General features: G+C 38.1%; 1 protein-coding gene across 2 annotated transcripts in view; it reads left to right on the top strand.

Annotated features, from left to right (window-relative positions):
* The window catches only part of Lpar1 (lysophosphatidic acid receptor 1), an 80,642-nt gene that overhangs the window by 8,761 nt on the left and 57,401 nt on the right, over positions 1-14,480 (top strand). The window contains exons 2-3 of one of the 2 annotated variants that reach the window (XM_023722948.1): positions 3,646-3,767; positions 8,249-8,996. In XM_023722948.1, the coding sequence (XP_023578716.1) occupies positions 8,258-8,996 (739 nt within the window). In that variant the 5' untranslated portion in view covers positions 3,646-3,767; positions 8,249-8,257. The remainder of the gene's footprint in view (positions 1-3,645; positions 3,768-8,248; positions 8,997-14,480) is intronic. The other variant, XM_004638089.2, reaches the window with a different exon arrangement.

Raw genomic sequence — 14,480 nt, 5'->3', positions numbered from 1 at the left:
TTTTTTTTTTTTTTTTTTTTTTTTGTGGAACCGAGAATTGAACTCAGGCCCTTCCACTTGCCAGGCAAGAACTTATTCTTATTAAAAAAAAAAGTATGGAATCCTATCTTTTAAAATTAAAATGGAACATTAAAAATGGGTTAGTAGACAATAAGTTTTCATTTTCTTCATTGAATAATTATTTGACTGTTTGATGTGTTAATTCAAGAATGAATGTATTTTATAAATAGTGTTTGATTATGAAGATTCAAAACCTGTGGGGCTTCACCCCTCCCCCCACCCCCCCCCGTTATACTACAGATTGAACCAAGAGTCTCTGCACTGAGCTATATCACCGGCCCTTTTTCTGTTTGAGACAGGGTTCTGCTAAGTTGTCCAGGTGGGGGTGGGGGGCTTGAACTTGCAGTTCTCCTTCTTTTAGTTTTGTAATCTCTTGAAAGCAATTGTGTGTCTTATAGGTTTTAAAGAGTATTGCTAGTAGTTTTTTCCTCCCTTAGCTCTGTGTGTGTGGGGGGGGGAACTTTTTTTTTCTTTCTTCTCAGAACTTCCTTTCACAAGTACTTAGTACAGAAAGGTAGCTGATGGACATTTTGTACTACACATATTTGACACTGTTCTTTATTGCTCTTGTGTGAGAACAACAGAATATCTGGCTGTGGAATTTATGAATCTGGGGCATTTTCTCTCTATATTACAGATTCTGATTGCTTGGGTCCTGTCCTTGGGAATTTTATCTACACCAGAAGTTTGGCATATCCTGTGCTGTCTTTTTTAAGTACTTAGTTCATTTGCATTTTTTCCTCTGTATACTAGGATTTTTCTTTATTCTTGAGACTATAAAATCCCATCAAACTATGACTACATGCTGGATGGTTAAGACCAAGATAAAGCAAGACCTATATAGCAAGAAATGTAACTTCTGTATCTGATAAGATCAGTCAAGTCCCCTCAGGATTTATCCTGAAACCCTGTACCGCAGTTTGCGGATCCTTTGTCAGTGTCAGCCATGTGGATGAGTCACGGCCATTGCTTGACCAATTTGCACTCTATGAAAGCCTGAGAGAATGTTTTCTCTCCATGTGACTCTCCTTAGGCATACTCTATGTTATTTTTTTTTTTAAAGGGTAATAAATGAAAAAAAGACACAGGAAAAAAAATATCCCAGGACTATCCTGCTACAATGTTGTATATGGTTAGATTTCTAAATTTCTGTGTAAAAATATGTAATTGCTTATTCATATTCTTTAAATATTTTTCATTTTTTAATTTTTTCTCCATATTCTATAGGGACTTAAAGTTTAACATATCAATACTTGATGGAAAATACCTGTTCCATGTTATACCTATGACGTTTGATATTCAGACAGATAGTGAGGTTAAACCCAACCACATATGTTGTAGAGTAATAATAAGCTTCTATTTTGGAGGGTTAACAACCTAAGTTTGCAGACCAAAAATTAGAGAAATAGAAGGGCTGCGAGGACAGCCTACATTTTGACCCTAGCCTTTCAAAGGCAGTGAAGACTCAGGACATAAGAGAACCTGTACTGTAATATTGTGTAACTCAGTTGTGTCCCAAATTTTCTGATCAAGGAGATTATGGGGCCACAGAGCAACATGACAGAATCTTTATCCTAAGAATCTCTGAGTATCACAAAAAGGACTTCAAATATGACTCTGCTAAGAATGTCGAGATAGGGAGGTTATCCTAAATGCTCTAGGTGGTTTAGAGTAATTACAAGGGTCCTTAAAGAAGAGACAAGTATGAAAGCAAATATCTGGCTCATCACTGTTGGATTTTGAGGGTGGATTGAAGCATGAGCCAAAGATAGTGGGCAATGTGTAGATACCAGAAAGACAGGAAAAATGAGTTCTTTCCTAGAGCCTCTGGAGAGGAATACAGCTTCATCTGCAGCTTAATTTTATCCAGTGAGATCCATTTTGGACTTTTGTATAGTCAAGTTACTGCTCTAGCATTTTGTTACAGCAGCAATAAGACACTAACAACCTCCATATAGCGGTTGTTATTTTTGTCTTCAAATGGTTTGCTCTATTTTCAATACTACTATCTTGATAAAGCACACTGAGGAAACAAATCATAAATATCCTATAATATATATATTTTCCCCAATAAATCTTCATCAGGGTTTTTTTCTTTTTTGTGGTGTCATCTTCTTTGGGATTGCATTTTTCTCAGTTGTGTTGGTTTTTCTTTTCCTGTTTGCTACATTACTATAGCCAGGACTATCTTATTAGACGGCCCAGTTGCAGTTGAATCTTCTCCATGAACTTGATGTGAGTTATCTAAGTCTGTTGAGTCTTGAAGAACCAACCAAGCCCATCACTGGGTCCTCTTGATGCCCAGGCTCTCCACTCCTTGTTCTCCAGAACTGCTGCTTTTTCCTGATAATTTGACAGACATTTCTTCTCTTGATTCAGTTGTGTAGTACCAAAACTGACTGGAACCCCTCCTTTTCGGTATGTGGTGCCCTTACTGTTTTTAACTCTTGGTACATTTTCTATTCCTTTACTATTTAGTTGGTAATATTCATGAGAAGCAGAATTCTTACCCAGAATTCTCTTTGTCTAAGATTATAAATTGGAAACAGAGCTTCTATATAATTTAGTCTATTTTTCTTAATTTCTCAGATGGTCCAACTGAATTTCAGAGACTTCATATTTTATCATTGAAATAGCATAGTTTTTCTTGTATCACCACTCAATTTCTGAGAGATGGGGTATGAAATAAATCTCAGCCATATGCCATTTGCCATCTCAACACTTGGGATTCCATTAAAGAAGAACTGTCACTTTTATTTATCTTTGTGTATTGTGGCTTCAAGTAGATAACTTTTACTTTTCAATTTTTATTTTGCCATCCTCAACCATGTAAGCCTATTTCACGTTTTTTTGTACTGGGGAGTCAAACTCAGGACATTGTGCTTGCCAGGCAGGAATTGTGCTGCTGAGCTTTATCCTCAGCCTGACTGTGTAAGTTTAAATAAATAGGAGGCCGTGACATTTTTCTGTTTAGAAAATTATAAAAAGTTGTACATGTCCCTGTTTATCTTTGTTGATAGTTGGTGTTTTGAAATTGAGATGCCATGCAATGTATGCTTCACAGTTGATTTTAAAAATTCTTTGTCCAGAGGAAACAAATGGTTACATGGGCTAAAGGAAAGTAGTTGTGTATTTATGTTTAGAATCTCTGTATATCATTTGAAGAAGGGAAACTTGTAAATTGTAAGCATTTTTGGAATTTTTTTAACTTATTAATGCAACTAACATCCATTTACCATTGAGTCCATCTAGTAGCTGCTACTATACAACAATGAATAAAAAAGCTAGAACTCCACCTTGGCCAATTTTTAGCCTTGAGAGAGATCACTAGGTAATTAAGCAATATTATATAGTGTATTAGGTGTTGTTGTAGGGAAGTTGTATGGATCTGCTGAAGATACTTAGCTGAGACTTAAAAAAGACTGAGGAGAATGACTCAAAGGAAAAACTTGGGGAAGGACTGAAACACTCAACTGCGATCCTTGAACCAACAGGATTGACATTAGCTGAAGCTCCAGTTCAGATCTACTGTGTCAGAAGTTCTTGGGGTATGGACAGCAATCTGTGTTTTATAAACCCCCCTAGGTGACTCTGGTGCAGGAAACCACTGTTGTCACTGATGCTGAGAACTGGAGATGAGAGAGCGCAGCATATTAAAACAGAATTGCAGCAGAATTTGAAGTCCTCAGTAGCTTGAGTTGAGGCAGGTAAGTCCTGATAAGATAGATCAAGAGCTTAGCACATTTGTACACCATTGACATGTTTTCAGTAGAGGAAAAGATTGCCTAACTTTGTCTTTTAGAAAAATTATTACAGAAGAGATTAGAGCTGAGTAGATGAAAATACTTAGGGAGCCAGTGTAGTAGCAATAGTAGTGATTACAAGGATGTAATAAAGTGTGTACTGGGTCAGTTAGCTATCAAGAAAATAGAGTGTCCAAGATTTGATTAGGGATATAAATGATGCAGAGGAGGGAAAAGGAAGAAGTACTGTGTTTGACTCTCAAGCCAACAGACAGATAGATCCTTGGAAAGAGGATGTACAAGGAGCCTGTTGAGGATCATGAAAAAGATTGTTTGAGTTTCATTTTTTAATATTGCAACTGGAGTACTGATGGGATAGTCAGTAACAGTCTCAGCAGAGAATTCTATATTTGCAGGTGGTTCAGGAAGGAATTTGTGGTTAAATATCTAGAACTGGGAATATTTGGGCTATATAGAGTAATTTAAATCTTAGGGTATAAATTAGATGACTCCATGGAAGCTTGTTCCATAAATGATAAGGTAAACAGTGCAGAACACATTCCTACTGGACAAGGAAGAGCAACTCTGAAAAATTACCAAGAATGACTAGCCAGAGAGAATAGTTAAGGTCCAAGGGATTATGCTGTCATGAGAGTGAAGGAGAGAGAGTCTTCCCAGAAGAGCTTTTCCTTTGTTTCTTATGCTGTGGGGAAGCCAAAGGGAGTAACTGTAAAGCTCATCAGAATAGCCACTCAAAGATACATGTGACTTTAAAGAGTATTATAGACCTTGTCTTAAATACTTTTCTTGTTGCAGAGACAAAATACCTGACATCTGCAAGTTAAAGTTAAGGAGAAAGGTTTATTTTGGATCATAATTTGTAGAGTTTTCAGTCCATAGTGAAGAGGCTCCAAGTCAGGAAGTCATAGCACAGGCTCATCACAGAAGAGAATTAGTTCATAGCATTGCAGGGAGAAGGCAGCAAAAGCAGCAAGCAGCAGAAGTACAATGCCTTCTCTCTCTCCCTTTATATTCCATCCAGGCTATGAATCTATTGATTGCTGGTGCCCACACCCATGGCAGGGTTTCCATTATTGCCACAGAACTATGCTAATTCTAATCAGTACACTAATTTAGTACTACACACCCTTAATCCCACTGTCTCATGGTCTAGAACCAGCCAACTCTGAAAAGCCCACCTATGTTCAGATGAGATTTTGTGGGAACATCTAGATACAAGCCATAACAAACCTCAAGAAGTTGATTGGGAATGGAAGAGTTGATAGGTGGGTGAAAGTAGAAGCAACACTGTGAGAAATTAGTGGTTGACAGACATTAGAGAGGATTTGGCTATGATAGAGAAAAAGAATCAACCCTGACAGGCCAAAAAGGGAAGATGAGACCACTAGAGAACTTTGCTTTGCTCCTTTTTAAAGGTGCAGAAACTTGATTTTAACACTGATGGGAAACTGGCCTTGGAGAGAGAGGGCAAACGGTAGGGAGAGGAAGGGAAGGAAAAGAGAAGGATGGGAAAAGGGAAGACCCTGAAGATGGAAGAGACAGGAAGCAAATAATAGAAAAAGGTTCTTGTAATTGTAGGAAGGGAAGAGTTTCAGAATAGTTGGGAGTCAGCACACTTTCCTATTCTAAGGGAAAAAAAGAAAGGGTAACTTTTCTTTTGAATGGAGAGAATTCCAATGTGGTGATTTCTTGTTTTCCTCTATTTAACACCTAGGGCCCTAAAAGGTTGAGAATAGCTGATCCATTTAAAACAATCATTGTGCAGAATATGTAGATTAGTAATTAGGGAAAAAACCAAATTGATAACAAAGTCCTACTTGAGGAAAGACATCATGAATTTATAATGGGACCAAACTGAAGATATGTGAATGTTCTCTCAACTTTCTAGAAAGCCTTAGGATGTATGAAATTAGCAACAAGTTGAATTCAACCAAGACCACCACTTTGGCAATACAGTGGGGCAAAGAAATATAAAGACAAGCCCTCTGTTCCTTTGTTTTAAAATTCCAGAATTTAAGCAACTATGGAGGCTGAAGGCTTATCGTAATTCATTTGGTGCCAAAACTCTGAATGAATTGATATGAGGATATTGATAGTTTTCGCTGGGCTAGGGAGATAGTGCCAAGGTGTGTCTTATTTACAATCTCAGGGTCCTGAGTTTGATCCCTGGTACCACATGTCATGCCAGCCCTGGAACCCCTGGTGCATGATGCTGGTGCCGAAACCAGGTGTGGTAGTTCTGGGGAGGCTGAGACAGGAGGATCACTATGAATCTGAACTGCATTAGCGAGATCCTGAATCAAAAGAATAAAACAAAACAAAAACAAAAACAAAAAAATTCCCAAAACTTTAAAAAAGAAAAAGCCTGAATTCTAAAGGATACCTGACCCTAAGATCTTTAAGAAGAGACTGTGTAAGGAATAAAAAAATTAAAATAAATTATTATGACATCTAAGTTGGAAAAGAGAAAAAGGGAGGGTGTTCTACTGGGAAAAGTTAGAAGAGTCAAGGACATAGAGATCTTCAAAGTACTGGGAGTGAAAAGAAAAAAAAATTGAAGCATGTAAAATTATAACAAGCAGCTGGAATATTTCCTATACTTTCAAAGAGTGAAAGTTCTGGGTGCACACAAATTCCAGGTGGGCCTGGAGCAGGGGCAGCTGGGTTGAAATGAAAGAGAAAGTCATTGGAAATGGGGTCAAGAAAATAAAAGGCAAGATAATTAGATAAATTACCCAGAGCAAGGGCAAGATTCCAGGTGCACTGGAACTTTGCGAGCCAGATTCTCTGATTTCTAATGAGTGAAACACAGTGAAAAGTGTGAAAGATACCCAGGGGTATTGAACAAGGGTTTCGCTCTTCTCTGGAGTGGAATCTCTTTAATAAACAGAAAAATAAAGCAATAAGTAATTTTATCCAGCATGTTATGTGTAATGTTAGAAGTGTGATTTAGAAGTTACTAAAGTCAAAGTGAGAAAGGAGACTTTGTAGATGTTTAGACAGGTAAAAAATTAGCCATGTATTTTGCACTGTTCTTATAACTTTTAGTGATTAGTAAACATTATGTACAACCATTGATATTCAGTAGACTATATGATCTCAAATAGTGGTTCAAATTGTCATATTTGCTAAGTTTTTAGAAACCATGATTTTAAAGAAGGTAGAATGTGAAATATTCAAGAAATGTGTCCTTATTCTAAAAGCCTGAAACATAAGGCCTTTGGAAAAGTGATATATTCAATGTGATATGCAACTTTCTAGTTTTTCTTTTATTACTTCTTATTTTCTAATTTTTCTGCTGTTTTTCACTACTGGGTATCAAACAAAGAGATGTTCTACCACTGAGCTGAACTCTGAGCTCCCTCTGCCCCATTATTTTTAGATAGGGTCTCACTAAACTGCTCTCTTGGGACTCCAATTTGAGATCCTTCTGCCTCAGCTTTCCTAAATGCTGGGATCTTGGATTGCAGGTGTGTGCTACTGTGCCTATCTAATTTTGCTTTAGTAGCCTCACTGGCTATATTATTCTGCCTTAAACTGCCTCAATCCCTTTTGACTTCAAATGAGTATAAATACTAAGAAAATATATTCTAATCATTGATGCTAAAAAATAAGTAAATATACTGTAAAGCATTTTCACTTCAAATTTGAAAGACATATTTCATGTAACCTAAATATGTTTCACTTCTTGTAGAGCAGGGTCAAGCATCAGCTACTGTTTGGAGGTTACATTAGGTTTTTCCAAAAGAAAAAAATCTCCTTGAGCATTGATGAATGCTATTCTGGGGTGAGGAGCTGTGGGGGTAGGCGCTGCTGACCACAGGAATGTTGAATGTCAGATGCTGCTTTGGCCAAAGAGGCCTTGGTGGATAGTGACCTCTTGGAAATGCTGAGACCAGTGGTCCTTGTGGGAACCTGCATCGCCAAATGTCTGTTACTGATGGAGCGTACTATGTGAGCATAGAAACGCAGAATAATAGGGAATGATGCCCTAAGTATAAACCATCTGTGTTTACAGATTTCCCAAGTAGCAGGTCAAAAGAGATTTCACGATGGTAAATAGTGCAATTGCAGTGTTCTCCAAAATTTTGTCTGTCTCATTTATTTTAAGTAAGATTTCTGGGCCATGTGGCTTTTCTAATAGACTTCAGTGACATGCAACCACCAGCTAGAGACCTTGTCATTTATTTAACTTCAACTATCTTTAATCTTGAGGACTGTAGAAATCTTTGGGTTTTAGGATAATCATAGACTGGTTTTGCAGGTTCAGATTTTCAGATTTTTTTTACTGTTGCTATTTTGCCTGCCTGTATCAGAGAAGTCTTGTCGTTATCTGTGCATTTTAAATTTGAATTTGTGTGGTTTTTTTTTTTTTTTTTTTTTTCTCTAGTTTTTGGAAGTCATTTTCCTCTTTTCTTTTTTAGTTCACAGCCATGAATGAACCACAATGCTTCTACAATGAGTCTATCGCCTTTTTTTATAACCGGAGTGGAAAATATCTTGCCACAGAATGGAACACGGTCAGCAAGCTGGTGATGGGACTTGGAATCACTGTCTGCATCTTCATCATGTTGGCCAACCTTTTGGTCATGGTGGCCATCTACGTCAACCGTCGCTTCCATTTTCCTATTTATTACTTAATGGCTAACCTGGCTGCGGCAGACTTTTTTGCTGGGTTGGCTTACTTCTACCTAATGTTCAACACAGGACCCAATACTCGGAGACTGACTGTTAGCACATGGCTCCTTCGCCAGGGCCTCATTGACACCAGCCTGACAGCTTCTGTGGCCAACTTGCTGGCTATTGCAATCGAGAGGCATATCACAGTTTTCCGGATGCAGCTCCATACACGGATGAGCAACCGGCGGGTGGTGGTGGTCATTGTGGTCATCTGGACAATGGCCATTGTCATGGGTGCTATACCCAGTGTGGGCTGGAATTGTATCTGTGATATAGAGAATTGTTCCAACATGGCACCCCTCTACAGTGACTCTTATTTAGTCTTCTGGGCCATTTTCAACTTGGTGACCTTTGTGGTTATGGTGGTTCTTTATGCTCACATCTTTGGGTATGTTCGCCAGAGGACTATGAGAATGTCTCGGCATAGTTCTGGACCCAGGCGGAATCGGGATACCATGATGAGTCTTCTGAAGACTGTGGTTATTGTACTTGGTAAGTTCTGTCTTCCTTACTTTATAGGTTCCTAACATCTTAACATCAGCTATATTAATTTATGGTAGTAGTAGACAACAACATGAATATCTTTCTTTCTTTCTTTCTTTCTTTCTTTCTTTCTTTCTTTCTTTCTTTCTTTCTTTCTTTCTTTCTTTCTTTCTTTCTGGTGCTGAGGATTGAACTTAGGACCCTGTGCTTGCCAGGAAGGTGCTTATTCTACTGAGCAATCTCCCAGACCCAACGTGGATATTTTCAACCTATATGTGCAGGAATTATGAGAGGATCAGGTACTTTTCTCTTAAATATCTGTGACAAGGCTTGCAAGTCTTTCTACAATCACAGAATCAGCAAAATATTGGCCTCAGTGCTATAATATAACAATGGTGACATAAAACATATCAGAAGAGTCTGGCTACCTTGTAGTAAAAATACACACTAGAATCTCCAGTTGACCAATTTCATTTAGCTTCTGAAGGGTTTCCTTAGACCCTAAATTGTGAAACTTTTGCCTGTGGTCTCTATAATCCTGATTTTCAGAGAGAAGGTACTTTTTCTAATATCAACATGTTTTCATATATAATTATTTTCATTCTATTTCTAAGTAAGTTATCATTCACATTCTGTAATTGTTTATTATAAACAAGTAGATCAAGGTTTTGTATAGATTTACCAAACAAGGATTGGTAACGATATTTTGTGATAGTAATCTTCTTGAAAATTTGTTAATTCCTGTTTATGTAGGAGAGATGGGTTGATCTTATAGAAAGAAAAGTACTTGGCTGTCCAAACCTCATCTTATTGTAAATTTGTATGTTGACAACTGGTTATTTTTGTTGTTTCAGATTAGTGTTTGATGAGTTTTTTAAAAAAGAAAAGTCTTCCAAAACAGGCTTTAAGGCTTAGTGGTATAGCTCACTAGGAGAGTATCTGGCTAGCCTGTGGGAGGTGCTGGGGTTAATCCAGAGCCATAAAGCAGATGGACGCAAAACCATGGAGAAAGCACTCAAAACTTTTATCAGTGCATCTTTTCCTATAGAAATTCAGTGCAAAGTTCTTATAATTTTCTTTGTTCTGTATAAAGCAGAACTGAAATAGTGTAACCTGGGATTATATGTATTCTCTGAAGCACTGGGAATTCTGCTCACTTTGTCATTGGAGGGAGACAGAGCCCCAACTATCATAAATGAATCAGCATTCTGATTGGGGCCTTGATCCCATTCTGTCTTGGCTTGGGTGACTCCATATCACAGAAATTATCTCTAGTTCTGTTGACTATGACCTCCCTGTAGACGTGTAGGAATGAGAAGTACTTGGAGTTGCTGGCACAACTAAATCCCTGTCTAACTATCCGGACCACTTAAGTAATATCCGCATTAGGGACTCCCATCAACTCAGATGATAATTTATTATTGTTATTAATTAATTAATTGGCACAAGGTTGTGCTATGCCATTTGGGCTTGTAGTGATTCTCCTGCCTCAGCCTCCGCAGTGCTGGGATTGTAGGCATGTGCCACCACTCTTGGTTTTGGTAGCTGGCATAGCATGTGCTACTGGGGATCAAACTCTGGTCTTGTGCTTGCCAGGCATGTGCTTCAACTGCCAAGCTAACTCCTCAGCCTAACTCAGATGATAGACTGCCTTATTCCATCCAAGAAAGCTGAGTGGCACTATAAGAATAGTTTATTTATATGTTTAATTATCAACATGACTTTGAGTATCCTGGTGCTAGAAGGATAAATTTTACATGATATAGATGAAACACATCTTAGTTTACCATAGACATTATTTTTGTATAAAATTAATCAACATGAAATATTTTACTTCTATATTGATTTAAATATTTGTTTTCTAGTGGTCTAAATGGTGATGGGTATTTTTCATCTGTGCTTTTTGTTGTATTATATACTGCTTCTATAGTTTATAGCACCATCAGTTGCAAAGAATTATTGAATTTGGACTATGAGCCTACCAAATTCATGGTTTAATATTGACCTTTATAATATCTTGCGTATCCTGTTGTGCAATGTGCTAAGTGATTCATGTGAAAGTAACTTTTGTGTCTCATTGAGGTTTTCTTGCAGGTTGAGAAAATTATTTTAAGGGTTTATTTATTTATTTTACTTTAAGGGCTTATAAGGCTATAATTCCAGTGTATATCTGCCCTAAACACTTCTAGGCTTTTGTCCCAACTCCTAGATCACACAAAAGCCAAAAAACCCAGAAATATTGTTGTCTTCTGAGAGTTAAGGGAGCAGAATCCATAAAGATGGTATTTAATTAACTTCTTCTGGAATTGGTAACACTATATCTATAGCTATGAACTGGAAGCTATTTTAGACTATGAAAAACTTCAGCCAGGGTGATAGAAATTTGCTGAGGCAAGGTGGGAATGTGATTGTAATATAAAGAGCAGAAGCTAAAAAATGGACTGTATCTTTTGTGAGAAAATCATCAAGAAATGGAGGATAGGAAAGATCTAGGGAGAACAGTGTTGGAAATATTAGAATAGGGAATCAACAGTCCTAAACAGTCAGCGTTTATCAAAGTGATGCTATTGGCATTCAAATATGTACTCCCCTGCTTGGATTTTGTTTCATTGGAGAAACAAGAGTTCTGGTCTACCTGCATTTCATTGCATTGAAAATTGGTGTACTGACAGTTTGTTCCTTTTTGATTTTACTTTGATTTGTGGACATTGGTTTTTAAACTATCTTCTCTGCCAGTTTGTCAGGTCTTTGAGGGTAGGATGAGATTGTAATGTTGTGTTGTCAGTTTTCTCCTCATGGTCTGCCACAGTTATCTAGCACAAAGGAGATGTTTAGTAAGTAATTAATGAATGAATGTGGTAACAAAACCAAGCTTCTGAGCCTTCAAAATTGAAGAAAGCCATAGTGAATTCACTAAGGTACATATTTCTTTATTCAGTTGTACAGGAGCCATATCTAGCTCTATTTCTATTTTGTGCTTCCTCTTAATAAAAGTATACTTCCTGGAAAATGAGTGGCTAATAAAAGTCACCAGTAATAAGTCTGCTCTGGTTTCATTTATTCTGGGGCTGATTAACTGTGGACACTCTTCAGTTCCATTTTAACCATGTTGAAATAACTAGGGTTGGTTGGTGAACAACTGAGTTACTAGGAGTCAACTTAAAAATAAGGATCCCCTTGCCATTACAGCCAGAAATACATAGATAAGCTGATCTCCAGTAAGTATAGGATCTTAATACTTACTTTTGTCAAATACTTCTGCAACATTAATCATGTGCCTTGTCCTGCCACATTCTACCTTACAAATTAGCATTTGAAAAGAATAAACCCTAGGGAGGATAGATATTGTTATTAATTTTCCTGGGGATAGAACCTGAAGGAAATGGATGCTAGGTAACTCCTCCAAGGCCATAGAGCTAGGAGGTGTGAGAGTCGGGATTCAAGCTTTGGCATTTGATTCTCGAGCCTGTGTGGTTTTCACCTCCATGCTGTACTTCTTCTTTAGAATAAAAACAGCTACCAATACATATGGTATTTGGTAGTGAAGTTTGAACAGCAGTATGTTATTAAGTAGAAACAGTGCCATCCTATTAAGTACCCACCAATGCTGCCCAGTCTTGCTTATGCTTTGTGTCCATAGGCAGAGAAAGCTTTAAGGGAACATTCCTTTCTCTGTTTCTAGCGCTGCTCAGCGCTTTCATTTCCTTTGCCCTTTGCTATTGTGCGATGTTCGATGTTCGATGTTCGGGCACCACAAGCTGCTTGTCCTTGCGAGTGTTTTGTTCCAGGTGTGGTTAACTCATTCATTGTCTTAGCACAGTCACGGAACCTCTGCCTAGGCTTGATCCCCCCTCCACTTGACATTGTACTAAGAATTCCTCTAGTGTCTGTTCCATGGTTGAATCTGTGACAGTCAAGATACTCTTCCTTACTTGACTACAGGCTATCCTTAGTTGTAAGTCCTTTCCTTTCTGGCACTATTCTTTGTGATGATGCATCTGTTGGGGATAATTAAAGAAGAGAAAACCCAGAATTTGGGAAGAGAAAATCATGGTAAAAATACAGAGGTTTTTGCATCTAAGTCCTAGGAGGGACATAAAATAAATTAATAGGGGTTTTCTCTTTGGGGAAGAAGAAAGAGACACTGTTTTTTTTCTTGTTTGATCTGTTTAGGCTAGAATTGATTGTCCCTGAAGATACATTAGCCTTATGTAATTGTCTGTAACTAGCACCAAGGAGAGTTGCGCCCCCCTCCTGGTTTTATGTATGTAGTTCCCAGGTTAGGATAGGATAAGTCACTTGTCAAAAATACTTCTTTTTGTAAGTGGAGATCTGGGATTCATCTCTAGAAATGTTGTGGACCAAGGCCTTCTACCACAGGACCCTGAGCCCCTTTTTCAGTTTAGATCATCACACATGGTGTTGATTGCCAATTATATGCCCAAAGAGGAAAAAAAGAAGGAAAATTTTTTACAGAGCTTATGTTGTAGTAGAGATCAAGAAAGTACCCCAAAGTAGTTGGGTCCATGAACTAGAGGTGTGACCTGAGTGGAGGTGAAGGAGGTGAGGGTTTCCTAAAGCAGATTCTTAATTGATAATGGAGGAGTTGTCATACTGTAGCATGGGTGGAGGAGAAGGTGGGCGATAGCACAAACAAAGCTATTACCTTTGAAAATTGAAAGTAGTCGGGCATGATGTACATATCCTGAATCATCTGGATGGAGTTTTGACTGGAATGTCGGAAGTTTTCCTAACATACTAAGGAGTAGGGGTTTCAGCCATGGTAATATGAGATGCTAAAGGGATCCACAAGAGAAATGGATACCAATTTCTTATAGGTAGAGTAGTCATAAATTAATCATCCAAACACAGGCACTTTCAGCAAAGAAACAAACACGACCTGGTTGGACTCCCCCCACACTGTTCTGGGGCGTCCAGAAGCTACAGTTACCTTTCTCCTAGACTTGGCTTTCTATTTATAGATAATGTATGGGTATTCCTTCTAGGCTCTCCTTTGGCTTTTCAAATGCAGAGCTCACAACACTGGGCTTCCTCTGTTCTGTAAAAATGCTAATGAAGAACTTTTAAAAAGCAAGTGTCATCCAGATGCAGAATTTCAGAGTTCTAAAGGATTCTTTGAAATCACTTTGTCCAGCTCCTTCATATTGCAAATGAAGAGACAGAAGCTCTCAAGTTAACTGAAAAATTTAGGTCTTGAATTATCTCATGAGCCAAATCAGGATCGAGGCTTCCGGCCTTTTTCCTGAGGTGCTGTTTTTGTTCCACTGATGCCTCGGCCTTGCTCAGCGTCATCCACACTTGCCCTCATTTTGTTTCTTGTGAAGATCAACAGGTCTTTATGTGGCTAGCCAACATTAGGTGTAAACACTGTGGCTATGAAGGCAACTGGTTTCCATAGTGTCTCCTTGGATTTGGTCTCATTATAACCAAGTGGTAATGTCTATAATGAAGCTTCCGCAAAGACATCTGAGA

The sequence above is a fragment of the Octodon degus genome, unplaced genomic scaffold (genome assembly GCF_000260255.1).
Source record: "Octodon degus isolate 3935 unplaced genomic scaffold, OctDeg1.0 scaffold00094, whole genome shotgun sequence".
Lineage (NCBI taxonomy): Eukaryota > Metazoa > Chordata > Mammalia > Rodentia > Octodontidae > Octodon > Octodon degus.
Note: the sequence above shows the minus strand (reverse complement) of the source record. Positions and strands in the feature narration are given on the sequence as shown.